Source organism: Oncorhynchus kisutch, linkage group LG28 (genome assembly GCF_002021735.2).
Source record: "Oncorhynchus kisutch isolate 150728-3 linkage group LG28, Okis_V2, whole genome shotgun sequence".
Lineage (NCBI taxonomy): Eukaryota > Metazoa > Chordata > Actinopteri > Salmoniformes > Salmonidae > Oncorhynchus > Oncorhynchus kisutch.
Genome location: NC_034201.2, coordinates 9047063 through 9071738, shown reverse-complemented (window position 1 = coordinate 9071738; position 24676 = coordinate 9047063). Strand labels below are relative to the sequence as shown.

At 42.0% G+C, this 24676-nt stretch overlaps 1 protein-coding gene across 4 annotated transcripts; it reads right to left on the bottom strand.

Moving 5' to 3' along the window:
- Positions 1–5146: 5146 nt before the first annotated feature.
- Positions 5147–24018, bottom strand: LOC109872871 (steroid hormone receptor ERR1-like). Of its 4 annotated transcripts, XM_020464271.2 has the most exons (8): positions 23457–24018; positions 13631–13748; positions 10624–11007; positions 10353–10469; positions 10033–10146; positions 9248–9415; positions 8718–8987; positions 5147–8198 (listed from the first exon to the last, which is right to left on the bottom strand). In XM_020464271.2, the coding sequence occupies exons 3-8, from the start codon at positions 11000–11002 to the stop codon at positions 7945–7947; spliced, it is 1302 nt and encodes a 433-aa protein (XP_020319860.1). In that variant the 5' UTR covers positions 11003–11007; positions 13631–13748; positions 23457–24018; the 3' UTR covers positions 5147–7944. The 4 variants fall into 4 exon arrangements, with proteins under 4 accessions (XP_020319860.1, XP_031663389.1, XP_020319858.1 ...); XM_031807529.1 differs by lacking the exon at positions 13631–13748; XM_020464269.2 differs by lacking the exons at positions 13631–13748; positions 23457–24018 and adding an exon at positions 13021–13341.
- Positions 24019–24676: the final 658 nt, after the last annotated feature.

Here is a 24676-nt window from a genome sequence, read left to right as displayed (position 1 = left end):
GTTGGTAATCAAGTCTACTACTGTTGTGTCGTCTTACTTTCTTACTTACTTACTTACTGACTTTATTGTCCCCATGGGGAAATTTTGTTGCAGTGTCATGTACACGTTTAAAGTGGTGTTTAAATACAAAACAAAATTGACAATACAACTTTATTAACCGTTACATACCAATAAAACATTTATAATTTCCCCCCAAAAAAGACTAGCGTGCTGGCCTTACATGAAAGGCCGCTTTATAGGAACATTAGCCCAAGCTATTTAGGAGGGATATCACATCTTGCACAAATGGTTGTCTAGTTCTGTTTTTCCTGCTGAGGGGTGCCCTATACTTGCGCCCAAAGGGGAGTAGTTCAAAGTCCGGGTACAGGGGGTGGCTTGGGTCTAAAACTTGATGATTGAGTTGGAAGTGTGCTTGGCCACGCAGTCATGAGTGAACAGGGACTACAGGAGGGGGCTGAGTACGCACCCTTGTGGGGCCCCAGTGTTGAGGATCAGCGGAGTGGAGGTGATGTTTCCTACCTTCACCACCTGGGGGCGGCACGTCAGGAAGTTCAGGACCCAGTTGCACAGGGCGGAGTTCAGACCCAGGGCCTCAAGCTTAATGATGAGTTTGGAGGGTACTATGGTGTTGAATGCTGAGCTATAGTCAATAAACAGCATTCTTACATAGGTATTCCTCTTGTCCAGATGGGATAGGGCAGTGTGCAGAGTGATGGTGATTGCATCATCTGTGGATCTATTGGGGCGGTAAGCAAATTGAAGTGGGTCTAGGGCGGCAGGTAAGATAGAGGTGATCTGATCCTTGACTAGTCTCTCAAAGCACTTCATGATGACAGACGTGAGTGCTACGGGGCGATAGTCATTAAGTTCAATTACCTTTGCCTTCATGGGTACAGGAACAATGGTGGCCTTCTTGAAGCATGTGGGGACAGCAGACTGGGACAGGGAGAGATTGAATGTGCCCGTAAACACACCAGCCAGCTGGTCTGCACATGCTCTGAAGACGCGGCTGGGATGCCGTCTGGACCGGCAGCCTTGCGAGGGTTAACACATTTAAATGTTTTACTCACGTCGGCCACGGAGAAGGAGAGCCCACAGTCCTTGGTAGCGGGCCACGTCCGTGGCACTGTGTTATCCTCAAAGCCAGCAAAGAATGTGGTTAACTTGTCCGGAAGCAAGATGTCGGCCTCTGCGACATGGCTGGTTTTCCTTTTGTAGTCTGTGATTGTCTGTAGTCGACGCCACATACGTCTCGTGTCTGAACCGTTGAATTGTGACTCCAGTTTATCTCTATAATGACGTTGATGATGATGTTTATATTCTGCCATATTCCCAGTCACCTTGCCAAGGTAGAAATGAGGTGGTTCGCGCTTTCAGTTTCGCGCGAATGCTACTGTGGTTAGGGTAGGTTTTCATAGTCACAGTGGGAACTACATCTCCAATACACTTCCTTATAAACTCAGTCACCGTATCCGTGTATGCATCTAGATTATTTTCGCAAGCTACCCGAGCATATCCCAGTCCACGTGATCAAAATAATCCTGAATCGTGGATTCCGATTGGTCAGACCAGCGTTGAATAGTCCTTAGCACAGGTACTTCCTGTTTGAGTTTCTGCCTATAGGAAGGGAGGAGCAAGATGGAGTCGTGGTCAGATTTGATGAAAGGAGGGCGGGAGAGGGCCTTGTAAGCATTCCGGAAATTTGAATAGCAATGGTTGAGAGTCTTAGCAGCGCGAGTAGTACAGTCAATATGTTGATAGAACTTCAGCAGCCTAGTTCTCAAATTTGCTTGGTTAAAATCCCAGCCACAATTAATGCAGCCTCAGGATATGCGGTTTCCAGTTTGCATAAAGTCCAGTGAAGTTTTTTGAGGGCCGTCGTGGTATCGGCTTGAGGAGTGATGTAAACGGCCGTGGCAATGACGGAGGATAATTCTCTTGGGATCTTGGGAGATCACATTTGATTGTGAGGTATTCTAAGTCGGGTGAACAAAAGGACTTGAGTTCCTGTATGTTCCTAGAATTACACCATGAGTCTTTAATCATGAAACACACCCCTCTGCCCTTCTGCTTCCCGGAAAGATATTTATTACAGTCTGCACGATGTATTGGTGAAACAAAGTATGTTACAGGCCCCAATGTCTCTCTGGAAAGAAATCCTTGCTCTGAGCTCATAAACGTTGTTATCCAAAGACTGAACATTAGCAAGTAATATACTCGGAAGCGGTGGGTGGTGTGCCCGCCTCCAAAGTCGAACCAGCTGGCCACCTCGTTTGCCTCTCCTCGACCGGTGATGTTTTGGGTTGGACTCTGGAATAAGTTCAATTGCTCTGGGGAGAGCGAACAAAGGATCTGCTCCAGGGAAATCAGATTCTTGGATGTAATGCTGGTAGTTCTGGTGAGTTACCACTGCTCTAATATCCAGATAGATAGATAATGTTCACCATGCTAAAATTGATTAAATACTTTTTTTCCCTCATCAAATGACAGACAATACTCCATAATGACAAAGCAATAACAAGTTTTTGGAAATTATTTACATAAGTAATCAGACCCTTTGCTATGAGACTCAAAATTGAGGTCAGGTGCATCCTGTTTCCATTGATCATCCTTGAGATGTCTCTACAACTTGATTGTAGTCCACTTGTGGTAAATTCAATTGATTGGACATGATTTGAAAAAGCACACACCTGTCTATATAAGGTCCCACAGTTGACCGTGCATGTTAGAGCAAAAAAAAAAGCCATGAGGTTGAAGGAATTGTCCGTAGAGCTCCGAGACAGGGTTGTGTCGAGGCACAGATCCGGGGAAGGGTACCAAAACATTTCTGCAGCATTTAAGGTCCCCAAGAACACAGTGGCCTCCATCATTTTAGAATGGAAGATGTTTGGAACCACCAACACCCTTCCTAGTGCTGGTTGCCCAGCCAAACTGAGTAATCAGGGGAGAAGGAGCTTGGTCAGGGAGGTGACCAAAACCCGATGGTCCCTCTGACAGAGCTCCAGAGTTCTTCTGTGGAGATGGGAGAACCTTCCAGAAGGACAACCATCTCTGCAGCACTCCACCAATCAGGCCTTTATGGTAGAGTGGCCAGACGGAAGCCACTCCTCAGTAAAAGGCACATGACAGCCGCTTGGAGTTTGCCTAAAGGCAACTAAAGGACTCTTAGCTCATGAGAAACAAAATTCTCTGGTCTGCTGAAACGAAGATTGAACTCCTTGGCCTGAATGCCAAGCGTCACATCTGGAGGAAACCTGCTACCATCCCTACGGTGAAGCATGGTGGTGGCAGCATCATGCTGTGGGGATATTTTTCAGCGGAAGGGACTGGGAGACTAGTCAGGTTTGATGACAAGATGAACGGAGCAAAGTACAGAGAGATCCTTGATGAAAACCTGCTCCAGAGCGCTCAGGACCTCAGACTGGGGCGAAGGTTGACCTTCCAACAGGAATACAACCTTAAGCAAAGAAGCCAAGACAATGCAGGAGTGGCTTCGGGAAAAGTCTCTGAATGTCCTTGATTGGCCCAGCCAGAGCATGGACTTGAACAAACATCTCTGGAGAGACCTGAAAATAGCTGTGAGCAACACTCCCCATCCAACCTGACAGAGCTTGAGAGGATCTGCAGAGAAGAAAAGGAGAAACTCTCCAAATACAGGTGTTCCAAGGTTGTAGCGTCATACCTAGGAAGACTCGAGGCTGTAATCACTGCCAAAGGTGCTTCAACAAAGTACTGAGTAAAGGGGATGAATAATTATTTAAGTTTTTTTATTTTGAAGACATTTGCAAACATTTCTAAAAACAGGTTTTTGCTGTGTCATTATGGGTTATTGTGTGTAGGTTGATGAGAAAAAAACTACATTCAATCAATTTTAGAATAAGGCTGTAAAGTAACAACATTTGGAAAAAGTGAAGGGGTCTGAACAGTTTCCAAATGTGTCTTCGGAAAGTATTCATACCCCTCGACTTATTCCACATTTTGTTGTGTTACAGCCTTGTACTAGAATTGATTAAATAAATAAAAAAATCCTCATCAATCTACACAAAATACCTCATAATGACAAAGCGAAAACAGGTTTTTGGAAATTTTGGTTAATTTATCAAATAAAATAAAACTGAATTACCTTATTTACATAAGTATTCAGACCCTTGCTAGGAGACTCAAAATTGAACTCAGGTACACCCCTTGACTTATTCCACATTGAAAATTGATAAAATATATTTTTTTCTCACCCATCTACACACAATGCCCCATAATGACAGTGAAAACATGTTTTTAGATTTTTTTTCAAATTTATTGACAATGAAATACAGAAATATCTAATTAAATAAGTATTCACACTGAGTCAATACTTTGTAGAAGCACCTTTGGCAGTGATTACAGCTGTGAGTCTGGGTATGTATCTAAGAGCGTTCCACACCTGTAATGTGCAACAATTGCCCATTATTATTTTCAAAATTCTTCAAACTCTTGTCAAATTGGTTATTGATCATTGCCAGACAACTATTTTCAGGTCTTGCCATAGATTTTAAAATAGATTTAAGCCAAAACTGTAACTCAGCCACTCAGGAATGTTCACCGTTTTCTTACTAAGCAACTCCAGTGTAGATTTGGCTTTGTGTTTTAGGTTATTATCCTGCTGATAGGTGAATTCAAATATGGAGAGGTACTCAGTGATGTGTTGTATTGGATTTGCCCCAAACGTAACACAATCTAGATGTGGAAAAGTCTGAGAGACTTACCCAGAAAGACTCACAACTGTAATCACTGATAAAGATGCTTCTACAAAGTATTGACTCAGGGGTGTTAATACTTAGATATTTCTGTATTCAGAAACATTTCTAAAAACATATTTTTTTTTACTTATGAGGTATTGTGTGTAGAATGTAATCCATTTTGAATTCAGGCTGTACCACAACCAAAAGTAGAATAAATCAAGGGGGTATGACTACTTTCTGAAGGCACAATCCATATAATTGCATATTAGAACTAATTTAAGAGGATCTCTGTGTTTATATCTGACTCATGAACTTTGCTGAGCAGGACAGGAAACAGTTTATAACATGACTGGGAAACAGGGCAGCAGCAGACAGACAAACATTCTAACAAACAAACAAACCATGACAGAAGACGTACGAGACCAATGAAATGTGATGGTGTGTGTTAATTTATTACAAAACACAAAGCACCTACAATATTTTAATCTACCCCTTGTTTACTTCAGTGTAGCATTTGTCTTTTCTTCATAGTAATAATGCACCTGTAATTTAATAATTTTGTTTAGACAGTCAAAATAACCATTGTAGCTTACTGAAAAACAGTACATACACACACGGACATTCACAGCCATTTGACTTAAACCCACACAAAAGATCAAATGAGTATCAACAAATATCAGCAAATTGAGTAAAAAATAGAATTTAATCTTTTAAATACAGTATTTTTAAAAATACAAATATTGATTTGAACTTTTCCATGTTATAAGCTTTAGTACTACTATTAAATGTCATTATTATTATTATTACTGTTTATGTTGAATTTACATTGTGACTATACAAGGAAATGTGAAACAGAGTTTTGGTAATTTCTTGTATTGCTCATTTTACAACAACCACCAATGATTTTACATCCTCTAAATTGTGATACTCTAAATGCCCCCCGAACCATACCTATATATGACAGACAAAGTGATCCTTCTGAAAACACTACCTTTGTATTATTATATTAGTTATTATTGACACAAACATTTATATATCTTTTTTTACAACTTTCTTAAACTGGACCCAGGCATCCATGTTTGTTTACACATTTTCAAAAATTCCAAGTCGCCTTTGAGAAACAAAATGACAAAATAATGATTGAACAAAGAACAAATCAGACCGCAAGATATAGAACAGAGTTGAGCCAATTGGCACCTAATGCTACTGTTCAATTAAAAAAAAGAAAAAAAAGAAAGATTTCAAATAGTCACAAATCAAAACGTCAAATGCAAACATCCACAGCCATGAAGAACAGAAATGAATGGGTACATTATAAATCTAGAACATTTGTTTGGGAGAGTGAACAGACTGCAGAATCTCTGACAGATAATGTAGGTGGGATACTTAAGAGGGGAGTATGTCAATTCAGTAATGGTGTAACAATTCCTAAAGGACATGGTTTTCTTCACAGATTCAAAGCATTGTCAGAAGAAAAAAATTCATACTAAAATCCATTTGAAAAACATAAGTCACAATATTCTCAATGGATTGCTTTATTTCAGTACCAAACCTGAGGCCAAGTGTAACAATTTAAATTTAATTTTTTTTAAAGAAAAAACTACATTGGAAAATCCAGATACTCAAGCATGAATTTCAATTAACAGTGGCAACCAGTCTAATCTATTCCATCATTCATGTCAGGGACCGTCTCCTACATTTACAGGCTTCAGCTCTCATTGGTATGTCCAAACGTTTTCTTTAACAGTGAAAACACACATTCATAACGGTTTTCAGTTATTTCTAGTAATACGTCTATTCCACGTTGGTTCAATGTAGTTTCATTGAAATTACGTGGAAGCCACATTGATTCAACCAGTGTGTGCTCAGTGGGTTTGAAAAGGATTAAAACTATGGTATCTGTCAGACTGGGCTGGAGCTTCCCATATGAGGCTGAATGTGTTGCAATTCAATGCCCATTTGGGCACCAATATGCTTGCAGTTCAAAGATCATACACAGTACGAGGACCTCCAGGTCAAAACAACAGAGGTCCCTTTCTTCAGTCTTTGAGCGGCTGCAAGAGCAGCAGCAATCTGTTTCGCTGGCACAACAATGAAAATATAACCGTTTAAATTCCTAATTTGAGTCCCAAGTCAATTTGATCACTCATAATGGCCAATTCAGTTAATCAAACTAACGGTTTTAAGCAGCACATTCCATCTGAATCAGACGGGTTGGAGAGGACTAGCGAAGAGATCGATTTTGCTGCACCTTCATTGCTTCAATGTGGTGCCAACACTGCAGTAAACCTTCCCTTCTGTCTCGCACACAACTACTTGAGCAGTATTCCATTTTTTGTGTACCTATTGAGTCTACTTACAGTATAAATCAAATCTAACAACTTCCAAGTAAAGAGACACGTCAACATTTTGTTGACAATCATAATATTCTTCTTTTCTTAGACTAATAATCAATTGCACAGCCTTTTATAAAGCAGTTTTTCCACACCCACCTGGCCACCTAAGCCTATATGTATAGCCAGTCATTGCCATACGAGTCACAACTATTATTTTTCTTGCAATTAATTGTATGTAAAAGTATTGCTTAAAAACACATTGCAAGTAATTCATATGAATGCATTGTAAGACTGTGTATGTAGAGAAACCTACAAATACTCTTATGGGTGCATGTCGGTCTGACCCCATACTGCAGTCATTGTCAATGGCTATTTCTTTGTCTGGTATTTTAGTATGGCTTTTGTGTGGAGGGAGGTAATTGCATCGTTCGCCATAAAGTCTTAGCCACAAGGTTACAGTCTGGTCTTAGATATCTCACTGCAGTCCTTCAGTAGTTTATCATCTGAAGGTTAGGGATAGAGGGCATCTAATATGATTCTGTCATTCAGATTGATTGGATGTAGTTTATTCCCATATTTGAACTGACCGAGTCTTGGAGTCTTTCAACAAAGTTTGGCGGTCATGTATTAAGGAGTTATATTCCACCATCAACCTCCACAGAGGGCATCTAATACATGTACATGGGTTCTCTCTGTTTTTAAACACACTTGAATCTCTGAAGAGGTCGATGATTAAAAAACAAAACAATCCACAGACAATCTCCACATTCTTCATTATCAAAATCGAATAAAAACTTCAATCCAATCACACCAGCCAGTCATTCATTCTTTGCAGATTCCCTGTCTCTCATGCCTTTGCATCCTCTTTCCTTGGCTTTCCTCTCTTCTCTCTAGGGCGAGTCCATCATGGCTTCCAGCATCTCTAGGAAGAGTTTGTGCATGGGCACGCCGCCTCGGGTCTTGATGCTGTAGAAGGTGGTGAGGGCGCGACCAGCTGTCTGGCGGAGAAGGGGGAGGGTGAGGAGGAGACGCCCCGCCCGCTGGGGGTCCTCGGGGCGTCGCTGGCACTCTAGCTCCAACAGGGTCTGGTGAAGGAGGTCCCTCAGCTTCTGCACTGCCTCTATGTCCTCTATGTACACAGAGTCTGGCAGGGGAGAGGGCGAGCATGGTCAGCGTGTATTTCTAAAAGCTTCCTTTTGTCTTTTGGACAGAGGGTTTTGTAAGATTGTGTATGGCAGTAAACGTAGGTGATTAAGTAATAGGACGCAATGGTCCCTAACGTGACAAATATAAAAGAAATAGTGCCTTTGTACACTAAGCAGACCGTGGGGGTGAATTATCGTCTGTCAGTCCCTCAGGGCTGGAGTTAATGCACTTCAACAATCTCCTCAGAGAATGGGACTGAGACAAATCTTTACTAATCTGTCTGCGCTGATTTTTTTGGGGTGTATTTTCTCTGAAATAAACTGTTTTGACCAATCTGCTAAATGAAACTGAAGTAGAGTAGTGCTCCCAATAAAGAATGTTAGTAACTTATTGTGCATATGGAGGGTTCGATATTTCAGTCTCACCTACTGCTTTCATCACATTTTCATGTTATGTCACTCCACATAATGCTGATTAGATGGATATTCTATGATTATACTTTGTATAGCTAGTTTACCTGAGTTGGTGAGTGCGATGGCTTTGAGCATGACAAACTCCTCCCGGTCCAGCTGCAGGGAGCGGAAGCGTCGGGCCAGCTGGCTGACGGCTGCGTTGAGCTCTGTCAGTCCAGCCACGCGGGACATCTCCTCGTCAAGGACAAAGTCCTCAGCGAACACTACCTCATCCTCACAGCCCAGGGAGCGGAAGGCCACACCCAGCACCAGCACCTCCAGCCACACCGACTGCAGCACCGACATCTGGTCTGCCAGGGACAGCGACAGGAAGCCTGCAAGGGTGGACACATGAAGGGAAGGGAGGGTTAGGGTTAGAGCAGACTGACTGCTCAATCACTAGGCAGACAGCTGATACAAAGAGACAGCATTCTAGTCCCTGAATAAGACATAGTGAACCACTGCAGGACTACTGATAAGTGCTGAGGGCTAGTTCCAACCAACTTATTTCACCGTAGACCCATACTACATTCCTCCATTCTCTTCCCATGCCAATCTCCCTCCCCCACCCACCCCTCTTCCCTACCCCCCTTACCGGGGATGTGTTTGGCCCAGCCGATGATGACGACCAGTTCGCGGTCGGCGAGGTCACAGAGGGTGGTGAGTGTGCGCTGAGCCGTATCAGGCTGCAGGGGGTCAGGCATGGCAAACAGTTTCTCTGGCTCTGCCACCAGGAGGTGGGACACAATGATGCTGGAGGATCCTGGGTCACACACACAGAAAGCAAGCATTATGGCACAACAGAGCTGTTACATTTACCATAAAACAAAAGATATTATGTTAATATAATGGTTTTGTTGGGAAATGAGGGCTCTTTAGAAAACTTGCCTGCACAGTTGTGTTCTTTCTTTTTACCCCTTTTTCTCCCCAATTTTGTGACATCCAATTTATAGTTACAGTCTTGCTGCAACTCCCGTACAGACTCGGGAGAGGTGAAGGTCAATAGCTGTGCATCCTCCGAAACAGAACCCAACCAAGACACACTGCTTCTTGACACAATGCCCACTTAACAAGGAAGCCAGCCACACCAATGTGTCAGAGGAAACACCATACACCTGGCAACCGTGTCAGCGTGCACTACACCCGGCCCAACACAGGAGTGACTAGTGTGTGATGGGACAAGGACATCCCTGCCGGCCAAACCCTCCCCTAACCCGGATGATGCTGGGCCAATTGTGCGCCACCCCGTGGGTCTCCCGGTCACGGACGGCTGCAACAGAGCTTTGACTTGAACCCAGAATCTCTAGTGCCACTCTGGCGGCCCACAGTTGTGTTCTTTCAAGACAGAACCTGACACGGTCTTCTCAGTCCCTTCCTTACCTTTCTCCCCTTCCTTCCTAAGCGGTAAAGCGGCACTCTGATAGGTCGCGCTCTCCACCTCTGGACGTCTTTTATACTTCTGCCTCCCTCCTCTGACTCGGTCCAGACGGACTCCTGCGACACACAATGCCGCGACAATGAAGAGAGCGTGATAAAGAGAGTAGGGGAGAGGGAAAGAGAGACAACGAAGTTCCCTTTGCTTGGAGAAGGATGGAGATAAAGATCTTAATCAGATAACTACTTGTCACAAGGCATCAAACAGTGCCTCCAGACCAGACCAGACCGGTCCAATAGTTAAGGGCGATGGATCATATGCTCACCCTCTTTCAGCATGCCCACTTTGAGGCACTTGGTGAAGCGGCACGCCTGGCAAGCCTTTCTGCGCCTCTTGGTGATCTCACATTCGTTTGACGCCGGACAGCTATATTCAATGTTACCTTAGGTAAGGCAAGTTGGTGGAAAGAAGGACGGAGAGACGAGAAGGAAGAAAAAAAACTGCGATATGAGACTTTTGTCAAAGCAATCAAGGTCTACCCCATTTCAATCCTCATACTGTCACACACTCAACTTCACCCCCACAAGCATCCTTACCCTGGATGGTTCTCTTGAAGAAGGCCTTGCAGGCTTCACACGAGGCTACACCGTAGTGGTAGCCAGAGGCTACGTCTCCACACACTAAACACAGTCTCTTAGGTAGCGTGCTCAGGGCATACTTGCACCGCCCTCCTCCGCTACCTGTGGATCCCTCCTCTACCCCATCCCCACCCTCCTCCTTGAAGTGGCAGCGCAGGGCTGGGGTGTACAGATGGGGTGAGTAGCGCCCAACCCCGTCTCTTCTATTTCCACCTCCACCACTCTGGGAGGAGTCTGAGGAGGCTCCCCCTGGGCTGGCCCGGCCCCCACCACAGCCATCTGGACTGCTGGGCTCTGCCTTGATGTACAGTTCTGACCGACGCTCCCTGGAAGACATGGTCACTGCAGATGGAGGGAGAGCGATGGGAGGGGGAGGGAGGGAAAAAAAGTGAGACAGAGGTATTAGACTGTCACACACCCACTTCTAATGTGCCACCCTTTCATTACATTTTAGTATCAATAGACCCATCCAGACAACCAGGACAATCATCAATCCTGGCAGGTAGCCTAGTGGTTAGAGCATTGGGCCAGTAACCGTAAAGATTGCTAGATTGAATCCCCGAGCTGACAAGGTCAAAATCTGTTGTTCTGCCCCTGAACGAGGCAGTTAACCAACTGTTCCTAGGCCGTTATTGTAAATAAGAATTTGTTCTTATTAACTGACTTGCCTAGTTAAATAAAAAAACATTAAGATAATCAAAACTGGCGCTGAATTATATCACTAGCTTGACAACTGACAAGTCACGATGAACACTCCTTTGGGTCGACTGTCAAGCCTTCAACGGAGAACTGCATAGACTGAACATGATGTTTGCACACGCTATGCGTGTCCTTTTCCCTTATTAAACACATTAAAAAAATGTAGGCCTACTGGAGCTTGCAGTGTGTGTGCCTATTGCCTAATAAATATACCGCACAGCAACAACAAGCAGCCTATAAGAAAAATGGCTGCTGCAAACCAGCAAAGAATAATCTGACATAATGGGATATTTTGAAGAGACAGAGAATGGGGAGTGAAGGGCGAGTGAGAGAGTGTTTGTGCGTGCGTGTGGAAGTACTGTATGTTTGTGCTAAAGTGAGTGCTAAAATGCTACGGGCTGTGAGAGAGACCATAATCCCAGCTCCAACCTACTCTGCCCTCTCCAGATTAGGGTAATTAATCCACAGCAGAAGAGCAGCAATCCCTTAATGAAACCCACATAAGGAATTCCCAGTAAGGAGATGGACAACACTCTCCATTATGTCCCACCAGAACCTACAGACAGCATCAGAGTTATGTGTTCTATTGAATGCGGACACTTTTGCAAGGGCGATTGTACAATTCACTTAATCATCTGAACACTTTCAAAATGCTATGTAAAAATGTAACTTCAAATACAGAGATTCTGGGATTATGACAGCACACAGACAGGGATTGTGTAAAACAGGGAATTTCTGTCTGAACTCTAGACTGTAGGCCACTGGGTTTACCCCGACTCCTCCTTTCCTTTCCACAACTCAGCAGGTGGTGAAATGTGGGACATAGTACTTCTTTTGGTCCAGTGGCCCAATGCTTCTCAAACGCTGTACTCTGGCCTGTAATCTTTACGCCTTTACATAACATGTCCACCCTACTACAGTGTAAAGATTGTACGGCTGTTGTAGCTCCCACATTTGGCATGGATGACAATTTTTTGTATTAATTCCCCATCATCTGTGAAGATATTCAATAATTAACATTGTCTGATAATGATGATCCCTAGCCACAGAAAAAAATACTTTCCAGACTTCACAAATTAACATGTCTTAGACTTGAAGTGCCAAAACAGACATGTAAATGATCTGACAAATGCCGTGAGGTCTTCACCCCCCCCCCCCCCCTCAGTTAGCTAGGTAGCAAGCTAAAGGTGTTAGCAGCAATGCCTTTGCTAGCTATTTGAATGCACTTGAATCCGGGCAAAGCCATTCGTGAGATTGTGAAGGAGGCAGGTTGAGCAGGTAAAGGAAAGAGTGAGGACAATAAGAAAATGAATGCCACCGAGCAGGTAAAGGAAAGAGTGAGGACAATAAGAAAATGAATGCCACATCCCTATTATGTTGCTAGAATTTATGAGGAATGTGGCTATACAATTAGCTAACGTTACAGCTAGGTATCACAGTTAGCCGTGTTAACAAGTGAAGTTCCATGTGTGGCGTTTGTACATCCTCAAGACAACTAGCCTTTCGGGCAAATATGAACTATTAAGATCTGTGTGGATGTTCAGGTATTTAGCTGAATGGAAAACGTACATTTAGTTAACAGCTAGGTAGCTAAAGTTAGTTAATCACAAGTTTAAGGGCTAAAGAAAATAACCAAGCAGTAGCTAGCTAGCATACCATTCGTATGTGTTGGCTTTCCTCATCAGGTGACATCAACTTACTTCTAGCTAAGCTAGCTAGTTAGTTACCAAACTGACTAGCCCAACTCCCTCAAGGTACCTTGAGTTCCCCAAGTATCTGGTTGCCCTCGGCGATATTACCACGGGCGTTTGTGTTGACAGGATACACAACGTAGGTAACGCGCTATAACGCTTCTAAAAACGTGTCGAATTCAAATGTTGGTTTTCAGACAGGATTGGAGAGATGGGAGGTCTGGTGCATGATAGGAAGTAGCTACTAATATTTCAATGACAGAGAAGGGTGACACAGTACTGGGGTAGTGGCTACTACAGTTCGCTGTATATGACAAAAGGCAGGGGGAAAAAAATAAAAACACTTTACCTTCTGATCTGTGAAATGATTCAACTCCTCAAACGTTCATGAGGTTTATCCACAGGCTGAGAGGCCAACACTTTATCTTAGCGCTTAAAATCAATCAGTTTGACCATATCTTCAAAATAGTTTCAGCATACAACTTCACAACAGCAATATTTAGATCACTGGCTATTTTACATCCATAATTATTGGTGGTTCAGATTTGACTAAAGGCCATATAAAAAGCAATTACCTGTGTGCTGTGCTGCAGGAAAGCCTTATTGGTCTCTTCTGCTGGTAACCCCACTCACTCTCTATTGGTTTAGAATTGTGGCTATGGTCTGGGTAGAACAGTCCAATTATTAGGAAACCTAAGAAGGCAGACAAAACATTTACTGATTTCTCCTCACACCATGTCTTATTATGTTCATGTTCAAAATTCATGTGTCCTGAAGAGTGTATCACAGGACAAGGACATAACATATTAACTCTTGGTCTCCCAATTCTGACTTTATATTTTCGAAATCTTAACTCCAACACTATATAAATGGTTGCTTTATCCAACATAAGCCTGAAGATGCTAGCATTCATCCTTGTCATAGAGGGGTCAATCGTATTTTAAGCACTCTGTCTAGGTGTTTCCAACTTATTAGGGTATGGAAATGTATAGCCAAGAAAGTGTGTGTGTGTGTGTGTTGGAGAAAGAGAGTTACAGAGATTTGTGAAAAGCTTTGTAAAACTACTAAGCTACTCCTAATCTCTAAACCAAATAGTAAGGTATAACAGATGTATCATACACTGTGTCCTGTTCTCTTCATCAACACCATTTGGTTTAAATTGCTAGACAGAAGTCGAAACCATTGCTTTGACTTTCTCACAGGCACAATTTAGCTCATTGCAGTAGCCTTTTCTCATTACCATACAAGCACTCAAGCACATGTTTCTGCACACTACACCCAACCACCCCTCCCCCTTACTCTCACCCTCTGACACATTCCAAAGGTCAAAGTCACAGGAAAGCTTGAAGGACAGATAGAGTAACTGCAATTCTGCCTCTCTCTCACACACACACACAGGCTTAAATTGGGTGATAATTCACAACGTTTTGAGAGAAGGGGGCAAATCAAATATTGGAAGAAATGTTAGGGGATAAAATGACAAAATGGGTATATTACTGGGTAAAATATAATGATAAAATATCTCTGATTTACATGTATAAGTATAACATTTTCATATTTGAGGTTAAAAAAAATACTTGTCTTTGGGATATGACACAGTGCCATAACTACTGTTCACACGCATCACAATAGTTTAATCTAAAGTGAAGCTTTAAAACTTTCCAGTTTACCCGACAGACAAATAACAAGTCTAAAACAGTTACTAGATAGCGTCATCTGTTTACTAACTCAAGTTCTGCATGATTATAGCTCATCTAGTGCATTATAAAAAGGTTTAAAAGGCTTTGAATGACCATTGTGAGCTCTGAGCACAGTAAACCTATCATGACAGTTGACACTTCAAACAATGCCAACAGCATCATCAAAAACCCTTCTGTCTCTACTTCCTTTGTCTGGTATTAGTTTTTTAGTTAACTATATACAGTACCAGTCAAAGGTTTGGACACACCTACTCATTCAAGAGTTTTTCTTTATTTTTTAAAATTTCTACATTGTAGAATAATAGTGAAGACATCAGAACTATGAAATAACACATATGGAATCATGTAGTAACTAAAAAAGTGTTAAACAAATCAAAATATATTTTATATTCTTCAAAGTAGCCACCTTTTGCCTTCATGACAGCTTTGCACACTCTTGGCATTCTCTCAACCAGCAACACACTGAATGCTTTTTCAACAGACTTGAAGGAGTTCCCATATATACTGAGCACTTGTTGGCTGCTTGTCCTTCACTCTGAGGTCCAACTCATCCCAAACCATCTCAATTGGGTTGTCAGGTGATTGTGGAGGCCAGGTCATCTGATGCAGCACTCCATAACTCTCCTTCGTGGTCAAATAGCCTTTACACAGCCTGGAGGTGTGTTTTGGGTCATTGTCCTGTTGAAAAACAAATGATAGTCCCACTTAATGCAAACCAGATGGGATGGCGTATCGCTGCAGAATGCTGTGGTAGCCATGCTGGTTAAGTGCGCCTTGAATTCTAAATAAAACACTGACAGTGTCACCAGCAAAGTACCCCCACACCACCATCACACCTCCTCTTCCATGCTTCACAGTGGGAACCACACATGTGGAGATCATCCATTCACCTACTCTGCGTTTCACAAAGACACGGAAGATGGAACCAAAAATTGCACATTTGGACTCGTCAGACCAAGGGACAGATTTCCACCGGTCTAATGTCCATTGCTCGTGTTTCTTGGCCCAAGCAAGTCTCTTACTCTTATTGGTGTCCTTTAGTAGTGGTTTCTTTGCAGCAATTCAACCATGAAGGCCTGTTGCGATTTGTGTCTGTTACTTGAACTCTGTGAAGCATTTATTTGGGCTGCAATTTCTGAGGCTGGTAACTCTAATGAATTTGTCCTCTGCTGCAGAGGTAACTCTGGGTCTTCCTTTCCTGTGGCGGTCCTCATGAGAGCCAGTTTCATCATAGCATTTGATGGTTTTTGCGACTGCACTTGAAGAAACATTCAGAATTCTTGAACTTTTCCGGGTTGACTGACCTTCATGTCTTAAAGTAGTGATGGACTTTCGTTTCTCTTTGCTTTGGAGTTGGTCTTTTACAAAATAGGGCTATATTCTGTATACCACCCCTATCTTTTCACAACACAGCTGATTGGCTCAAACGCATTAAGAAGGAAAGAAATTCCACAGATGAACTTTTAACAAGGCACACCTGTTCATTGAAATGTATTCCAGGTGACTACCTCATGAAGCTGGTAGAGAGAATGCCATGAGTGTGCAAAGGTGTCATCAAGGCAAAGGGTGGCTACTTTGAAGAATCTGGTCTGATGAGTCCAAATCTTAGATTTTGGAGTAAGAGACTTGCTTGGGCCAAGAAACACGAGCAATGGACATTAGACCGGTGGAAATCTGTCCCTTGGTCTGACGAGTCCAAATGTGCAATTTTTGGTTCCATCTGCCGTGTCTTTGTGAAACGCAGAATAGGTGAACAGATGAAGGAGGTGTGATGGTGAGGAGGCGCTTTGCTGGTGACACTGTCAGTGATTTATTTAGAATTCAAGGCACACTTAATCAGCATGGCTACCACAGCATTCTGCAGCGATACGCCATCCCATCTGGCTTGTACTTAATGGGACTATCATTTGTTTTTCAACTGGACAATGACCCAAAACACACCTCCAGGCTGTGTACAAGGAGAGTGATACAAGGAGAGTGATGGTGCTGCATCAGATGACCTGGCCTCCACAATCACCCGACCTCAAACCAATTAAGATGGTTTGGGATGAGTTGGACCTCAGAGTGAAGGAAAAGCAGCCAACAAGTGCTCAGTATATGTGGGAACTCCTTCAAGTCTGTTGGAAAAGCATTCCATGCGAAGCTGCTTGAGAGAATGCCAAGAGTGTGCAATGCTGTCATGAAGGCAAAGGGTGGCTACTTTGAAGAATATAAAATATAAAATGTGTTTTGATTTGTTTAACACTCTTTTGGTTACCACATGATTCCATTTGTGTTATTTCATTGTTTTGATGTCATCACTATTATTCTACAACGTAGAACATAGTACAAATAAAGAAAAACCCTTGAATGAGTAGGTGTGTCCATACTGTTGACTGGAACTGTATGTAAATGTTCCTTTTCTCAGAGTAAGAACTATTACAGCACAACTGTTCTGTGTAAGTGAGGACTGAGGAGTATGACATATCTAAAGTTCATGAAAGCTTTGCATGCGCCACACTGTGGAGACATTGAGGACAGCAGAAGTGGGCCTTGCCCACTTATCTCAGACTGGTGAAAGGTTAATTGCAAAATGGGATTATTGCTTCTTTAATCTCTGTTAACTCAGAACTAAAGTCATGTGTAATTGGTCAGATGCTCGATTAAGTTCTGGGTCCATACGTGTAAAGATAAGAAATAGAACGACGATTCGGAACCGGAACGAAGAGCTCCACCCTCTCTCTTTGTAAGTTACAGACAAGTCTATGAGCCAATTGTTCCCTCCCCTTCCAAAATTCGAAAGATGCTATTCACCTACTCTGCGTTTCACAAAGACACGGAAGATGGAACCAAAAATTGCACATTTGGACTCGTCAGACCAAGGGACAGATTTCCACCGGTCTAATGTCCATTGCTCGTGTTTCTTGGCCCAAGCAAGTCTCTCACTCCAAAATCTAAGATTTGGACTCATCAGACCAGATTCTTCAATCATGATTGCGAAATCATGATTGCCAAAAGCACTGGAACTTGTGCTGCTCGTTATCTCAATCTCACGCATACAGTTGTATTTTGAAAGATCTATGATACCATTTACAGTGGGGCAAAAAAGTATTTAGTCAGCCACCAATTGTGCAAGTTCTCCCACTTAAAAAGATGAGAGAGGCCTGTAATTTTCATCATAGGTACACTTCAACTATGACAGACAAAATGAAAAAAATCACATTGTAGGATTTTTTATGAATTTATTTGCAAATTATGGTGGAAAATAAGTATTTGGTCAATAACAAAAGTTTATCTCAATACTTTGTTATATACCCTTTGTTGGCAATGAAAATGCAAAGTCTTCACAATATACCCTTTGTTGGCAATGAAAATGCAAAGTCTTCACAAGGTTTTCACACACTGTTGCTGGTATTTTGTTTATTTCCTAATAAATGGAAGACAATTGCTCCCACAGTTGATTTCTTCAAATCAAGCTGCTTACCTATTGCAGATTCAGTCTTCCCAGCCTGGTGCAGGTCTACAATTTTGTTTCTGGTGTCCTTTGACAGCTCTTTGGTCTTGGCCAAAATGGAATTTGGAGTGTGACTGTTTGAGGTTGTGGACAGGTGTCTTTTATACTGATAACAAGTTCAAACAGATTCCATTAATACAGGTAACGAGTGGAGGACAGAGGAGCCTCTTAAAGAAGAAGTTACAGGTCTGTGAGAGCCAGAAATCTTGCTTGTTTGTAGGTGACCAAATACTTATTTTCCACCATAATTTGCAAATAAATTCATTAAAAAATCCTACAATGTGATTTTCTGAATTTTTTTTCTAATTTCGTCATTTACAGGCCTCTCATCTTTTTAAGTGGGAGAACTTGCACAATTGGTGGCTGACTAAATACTTTTTTGCCCCACTGTATGTTTACATAGTCTGTACATTATGGCTTCTCACTTTTTCCACTTTGTTATGTTACAGCTTTATTCTAAAATGGATTAAATAGTTTTTTTCCCTCATCAATCTACACATAATACCCCATAATGACAAAGCAAAAACTTAAATATCACATTTCCGTAAGTATTCAGACCCTTTACTTTGTTGACGCACATTTGGCAGCGATTACAGCCTCAAGCCTTCTTGGGAATGACACTACAAGCTTGGCACACCTGTATTTTGGGAGTTTCTCCCATTCTTCTCTGCAGATCCTCTCAAGCTCTGTCAGGTTGGATGGGGAGCGTCGCTGCACAGCTATTTTCAGGTCTCCAGAGATGTTAGATCAGATTCAAGTCCGGGCTTTGGCTGGGCCACTCAGGGACACTCTGAGACTTGTCCCAAAGCCACTCCTGCGTTGTCTTGGCTGTGTGCTTAGGATTGTTGTCCTGTTGGAAGGTGAACCTTCGCCCCAGTCAGGTCCTGAGTGCTCTGGAGCAGGTTTTCATTTTGCTCCGTTCATCTTTCAATCGATTCTGACTAGTCTCCCAGTCCCTGCCACTGAAAAACATCCCCACAGCATGATGCTGCCACCACCATGCTTCACCGTTGGGATTTTAAAATGTTTTAAATGTAGCCTTTATTTAACTAGGCAAGTCAGTTCAGTACAAATTCTTATTTACAATGACGGTCTACACCGGCCAAACCCAGACGATGCTGGGACGATTGTGCACCGCCCAATGGTGCTAGGTTTCCTCCAGATGTGACACTTGGCATTGAGGCCAAAGAGTTCAATCTTGATTTCATCAGACCAGAGAATCTTGTTTCTCATGGTCTGAGAGTCCTTTACGTGCCTTTTGGCAAACTCCAAGCAGGCTGGCATGTGTCTTTTACTGAGGAGTGTGATCCGTCTGGCCACTCTATCATAAAGGCCAGATTGGTGGAGTGCTGTAGAGATGGTTGGCCTTCTGGAAGTTTTTCTCCTCCACAGAGGAACTCTGGAGCTCTGTCAGAGGGACCATCGGGTTCTTGGTTACCTCCCTGACCAAGACCCTTCTCCCCAGATTGCTCAGTTTGGCCGGGCAGCCAGCTTTAGGAAGAGTCTTGGTGGTTCCAAACTTCTTCCATTTAAGAATGATGGAGGCCACTGTGTTCTTGGGGACCTTCAATGCTGAAGGCATTTTTTGGTACCCTTCCCCAGATCTGTACCTCGACACAATCCTGTCTCGAAGCGCTACAGACAATTCCTTCGACCTCATGACTTGACTCTGACATACACTGTCAACTGAGGAACCTTATATAGGTGTGTCTATATACAGTTGAAGTCGTAAGTTTACATACAGTTGTGGACATATTTTTGAGAATGACACAAATATGAATTTTCACAAAGTCTGCTGCCTCAGTTTGTATGATGGCAATTTGCATATACTCCAGAATGTTATGAAGAGTGATCAGATTAATTGCAAAGTCCCTCTTTCTCATGCAAATGAACTGAATCCCCCAAAAACATTTCCACTGCATTTCAGCCCTGCCACAAAAGGACCAGCTGACATCATGTCAGTGATTCTTAAAAAGATGAGAGAGGCCTGTAATTTTCATCATAGGTACACTTCAACTATGACAGACAAAATGAAGAAAAAATATCCAGAAAATCACATTGTAGGATTTTTTATGAATAACAGACTGGATGCTTCTAAAGGAGGGTGGCGCTTATAATCATTGTTCTTCCTCTGTCAACCATGGTTACCTGCAAGGAAACACGTGCTGTCATCATTGCTTTGCATAAAAAGGGCTTCACAGGCAAGGATATTGCTGCCAGTAAGATTGCACCTAAATCAACCATTTATCGGATCATAAAGAACTTCAAGGAGATCAGTTCAATTGTTGTGAAGAAAGCTTCAGGGCGCCCAAAGTTGATTCAGCTGCGGGATCGGGTCACCACCAGTACAGAGCTTGCTCAGGAATGGCAGCAGGCAGGTGTGAGTGCATCTGCACGTACAGTGAGGCGAAGACTTTTGGAGGATGGCCTGGTGTCAAGAAGGGCAGCAAAGAAGCCACTCACAATTTTGCCTAGGAACACAGCCATGAATAAAGAATGGTACCAACACATCATCTGAGAGCAACTTCTCCCAACCATCCAGGAACAGTTTGGTGACGAACAATGCCTTTTCCAGCATGATGGAGCACCTTGCCATAAGGTAAAAGTGATAACTATGTGGCTCATGAACAAAACATCGATATTTTGGGTCCATGGCCAGGAAACTCCCCAGACCTTAATCCCACTGAGAACTTGTGGTCAATCCTCAAGAAGCGGTTGGACAAACAAAAACATCTGTCATCAGCCAAGACATCAGTCAGGAAGTTAAAGCTTGGTCGCAAATGGGTCTTCCAAATGGACAATGACCCCAAGCATACTTCCAATGTTGTTGTAAAATGGCTTAAGGACAACAAAGTCAAGGTATTGGAGTGGCCATCACAAAGCCCTGACCTCAATCCCATAGACATGTTGTGGGTAGAACTGAAAAGGTGTGTGCAAGCAAGGAGACCTACAAACCTGACTCAGTTACACCAGCTCTGTCAGAAGGAATGGGACAAAATTCACCCAACTTATTGTGGGAAGCTTGTGGAAGGCTATCCGAAATGTTTGACCCAAGTTAAACAATTTAAAGTCAATGCTATCAAATACTAATTGAGTGTATGTAAACTTCTGACCCACTGGGATTGTGATGAAAGAAATAAAAGCTGAAATAAATCATTCTCTCTATTATTATTCTGACATTTCACATTCTTAAAATAAAGTGGTGATCCTAACTGACCTAAGACAGGGAATTTTTACTAGAATTAAATGTCAGGAATTTTGAAAAACTGAGGTTAAATGTATTTGGCTAAGGTGTATGTAAACTTCCGACATTGACTGTAAGTCATGTCCAATCAATTGAATTTACAAATGTTGGACTCCAATCAAGTTATATAAACATCTCAAGGATGATCAGTGGAAATAGTATGTACGTGAGCTCAATTTCAAGTCTCATTGGAAAGGGTTTGAATACTTATGTAAACTTGATTTAAGTTTTGTATTGATTTTAAAATGTGTTTTAAAAACATGTTTTCGCTTTGTCATTATGGGGTATTGTGTGTAGATTGATGAGGCATTTTTTATTTAATCAATTTTAGAATAAGGCTGTAACGTAACAAAATGTGGAAAAGGGATGGGGTCTGAATATTTTCCGAATGCACTATATTTCCACAATAGGAGGTTGGAATAATACTGTGAAATTGTGAAAATTATAATGTCCTTTAGTGTGAGAGCTGTTTGAAAAAACCACCTGAAATTTCAGCCTGTTTTGGTGGAAGGGAGTTTTGGCCTTCCACGGTGACGTCACCATGGGATAAATGAGTTAATAGACCAATAAGAAAGAGTTCCAAACCTCTGCCAATAACAGCTCGTTTTCAATTTCCACCTCCCCACTCAAAACAATTCCCAGACAGTCCAAGCAAAATTCTCATTTGAGAAATTGCTCTTAGCTAAGAATATTTTTGTTTAAACTTTAAAACGGTAAAAAAAAGAAAACAATCACAGTAAGGTACTTCATTGTTACCCAGAAATGATTTGACATTGAGATAAAAACGGCTGCATCAGACCTTTAAGTTTCAAGTCACATGCACAAGTACAGTGAAATACCTTTCTTGCAAGAAACCCAACAATGCAGTAATCAATAACAACGTAATACTAAAAATAACAAGGTAGAAAAAAAACAAGATATAAAAAGAAGAATAAGAATAAGATGATAAAGTAAGTAAGCATACTATCTATATACAGGGTCAGTTCCAGCACCATGTTTACAATGTGTAGGGATACTGGATCAGGAATCTCAATCAGGTCCTGGAGGGCCATAATTTGCACAGGTCATTGCCTTGGGAGACTATTCCAGGGGTGTCAGTTGTGTACAATTATGTATATAAACCCTGGATTGCTGATGCTATGCATTGGGCAATAAGAGGCTTTTATGCCACCGGTCAGCCATATTGGCACTCCCCAGAAGAATCAAGGAGGCGCGTTGGCTTCAAAACAGTGCCCCCTGTCAGTCATCTAGTGTGTATATATATATAAAGCCTAGCTCAAGACCAAAGATGTAAAAGTAGGTTTTGCCATACCCAAGGTTTAGCTGGACTGACGCCATTGCATATTCAATTGCATTCTGAACACCGATTAAATGTAGGTTACTAACTCAACAGCAGTTGAGAAACTGGACTGTATGTGTGTTGAACATGACTGTGTAAAGCATCAGACTGTTCAAATGATGGTTGTCACTCAGTATGCCATCAAAGACTATTGGTCAGCACTAGCCTTTACCTGGAGAAAATAATTTTATGCGTTTGGCAAAGATCAGAAACCAGAAGTAGTTCATTGCAATCCAAAAACCATATCCACTATCGCTAAAGTAAAGCTACTTTATACATTTGTTTGGTTCCATTTCATACCAATCTGGTTGGATTGATACATGCTGTAGACTTCATGGGAATCTGTAGATGACCAAATTGTGCTGAAGACTGACAGTACAGGTAGGCTATATACAATAGGTTATAGAGGGGGTGGATCTTGCTCAATGGATGAGTCACGAAGTCCTAGAGACACAACACACATGCCAAAGCATTTGGTAGTTTATTATTACAGCAACGCACGGTTACCATTATCGTTGTCACGCAAAGTTAATCAGCGGCGGAATAGAGGAACCGTGCGAGCCAAAGTAATACAGTAAACTATATGTGCACAGATTTACAATGTTGACCATTATGAAATACTTACTTGTATTTGTGAGAACATCACTGGAAAGAGTTCTCAACACAGGCAGTACCGTAGCTACGGAAGCCACAGATAACTCCACTACAATGATGTATGTCGACCGGTTTAGCCACAGTTAAGATCACGGTGTTTTCGACATTGCCACAAGAGTGGATGCAGATCGTGAACCCCCCCAATTTTGTATTTATTTTTTATCCTATAACATTTATGTAGGCCTATATTTAAATAGCAGGATCTCAGAGGCGACGAGTCGTCGTAGCGCAAAATGTTTCCAAAATTATTGCTTGAAAATAAAAACAATGTATCAAGGGCCACAGCGTTGAAAGAATGATTGCAGGTGATACAATTGGTCAACCCGATTTGGTAGACTATTTAATCCATAGGCTATTCTCTTATCCAGCCTAGTCCCGCATATTGATGTTACTTTCTGTAGCCTACTGTGTGTTCTATATTATTTTCGCTGCTACAATTGAGGCTCTAGTTACGTATATCCCTTATCCATTCTCCTCCCTCTCTCCATTTGCGTCTGCTGTGTCTCCGTAATCCGTTACATCCGTGCACGCCCTCCAATCCAGCCTCCTTCTATTAGCGTAATCGGCGTTGCAAAAATGAAAAATCCTAGGTCTACGGTAGTCTAATATAGCGTCTGTCTGACTCACTGGTGTCGTTTAAAAAAAAAATACTACCCATGTATTAAAAAATAAATGTTGTGATCATAACCCAGGCCATATAGGTCCTATACTATTTAGATCATTCTCACTACCAACATGAGAAAGCACAGTAAAATGACCTGGTTTATTCTTGTATCTAATATTGAATGATATACTGTCTCTAGGTTCCAATGCAAACCAGTAATATGCCATAATTGGTTTAATTAACAGGTTTCAGGGATTTCAATAGAAATGTAAATGTGTAGCCCACATTTGAAATGTTAAATAGTTGGATCGATATAATGCCTAGAACTACCCCGTAGTTGGGCCTACAAACTTCCATAAAGGCTGCTCTTTGGATTGCCTATGCAGTTTGATCATTTGTAGGTCTACTTAATTTCTGAGGTGGCTATTTGATTATGCAATCCGCATTTACTTAGGCTACACAATGTAAATTCTGCACTCTTCCCAGTCCTGTCATACCTGAGTTCCTAATTAATAATATGCTTCAAGTGGTTTATTATACGCCAATTTACAAAATTCATTAGGCCGACATTCGTACTTTTTTGTAAT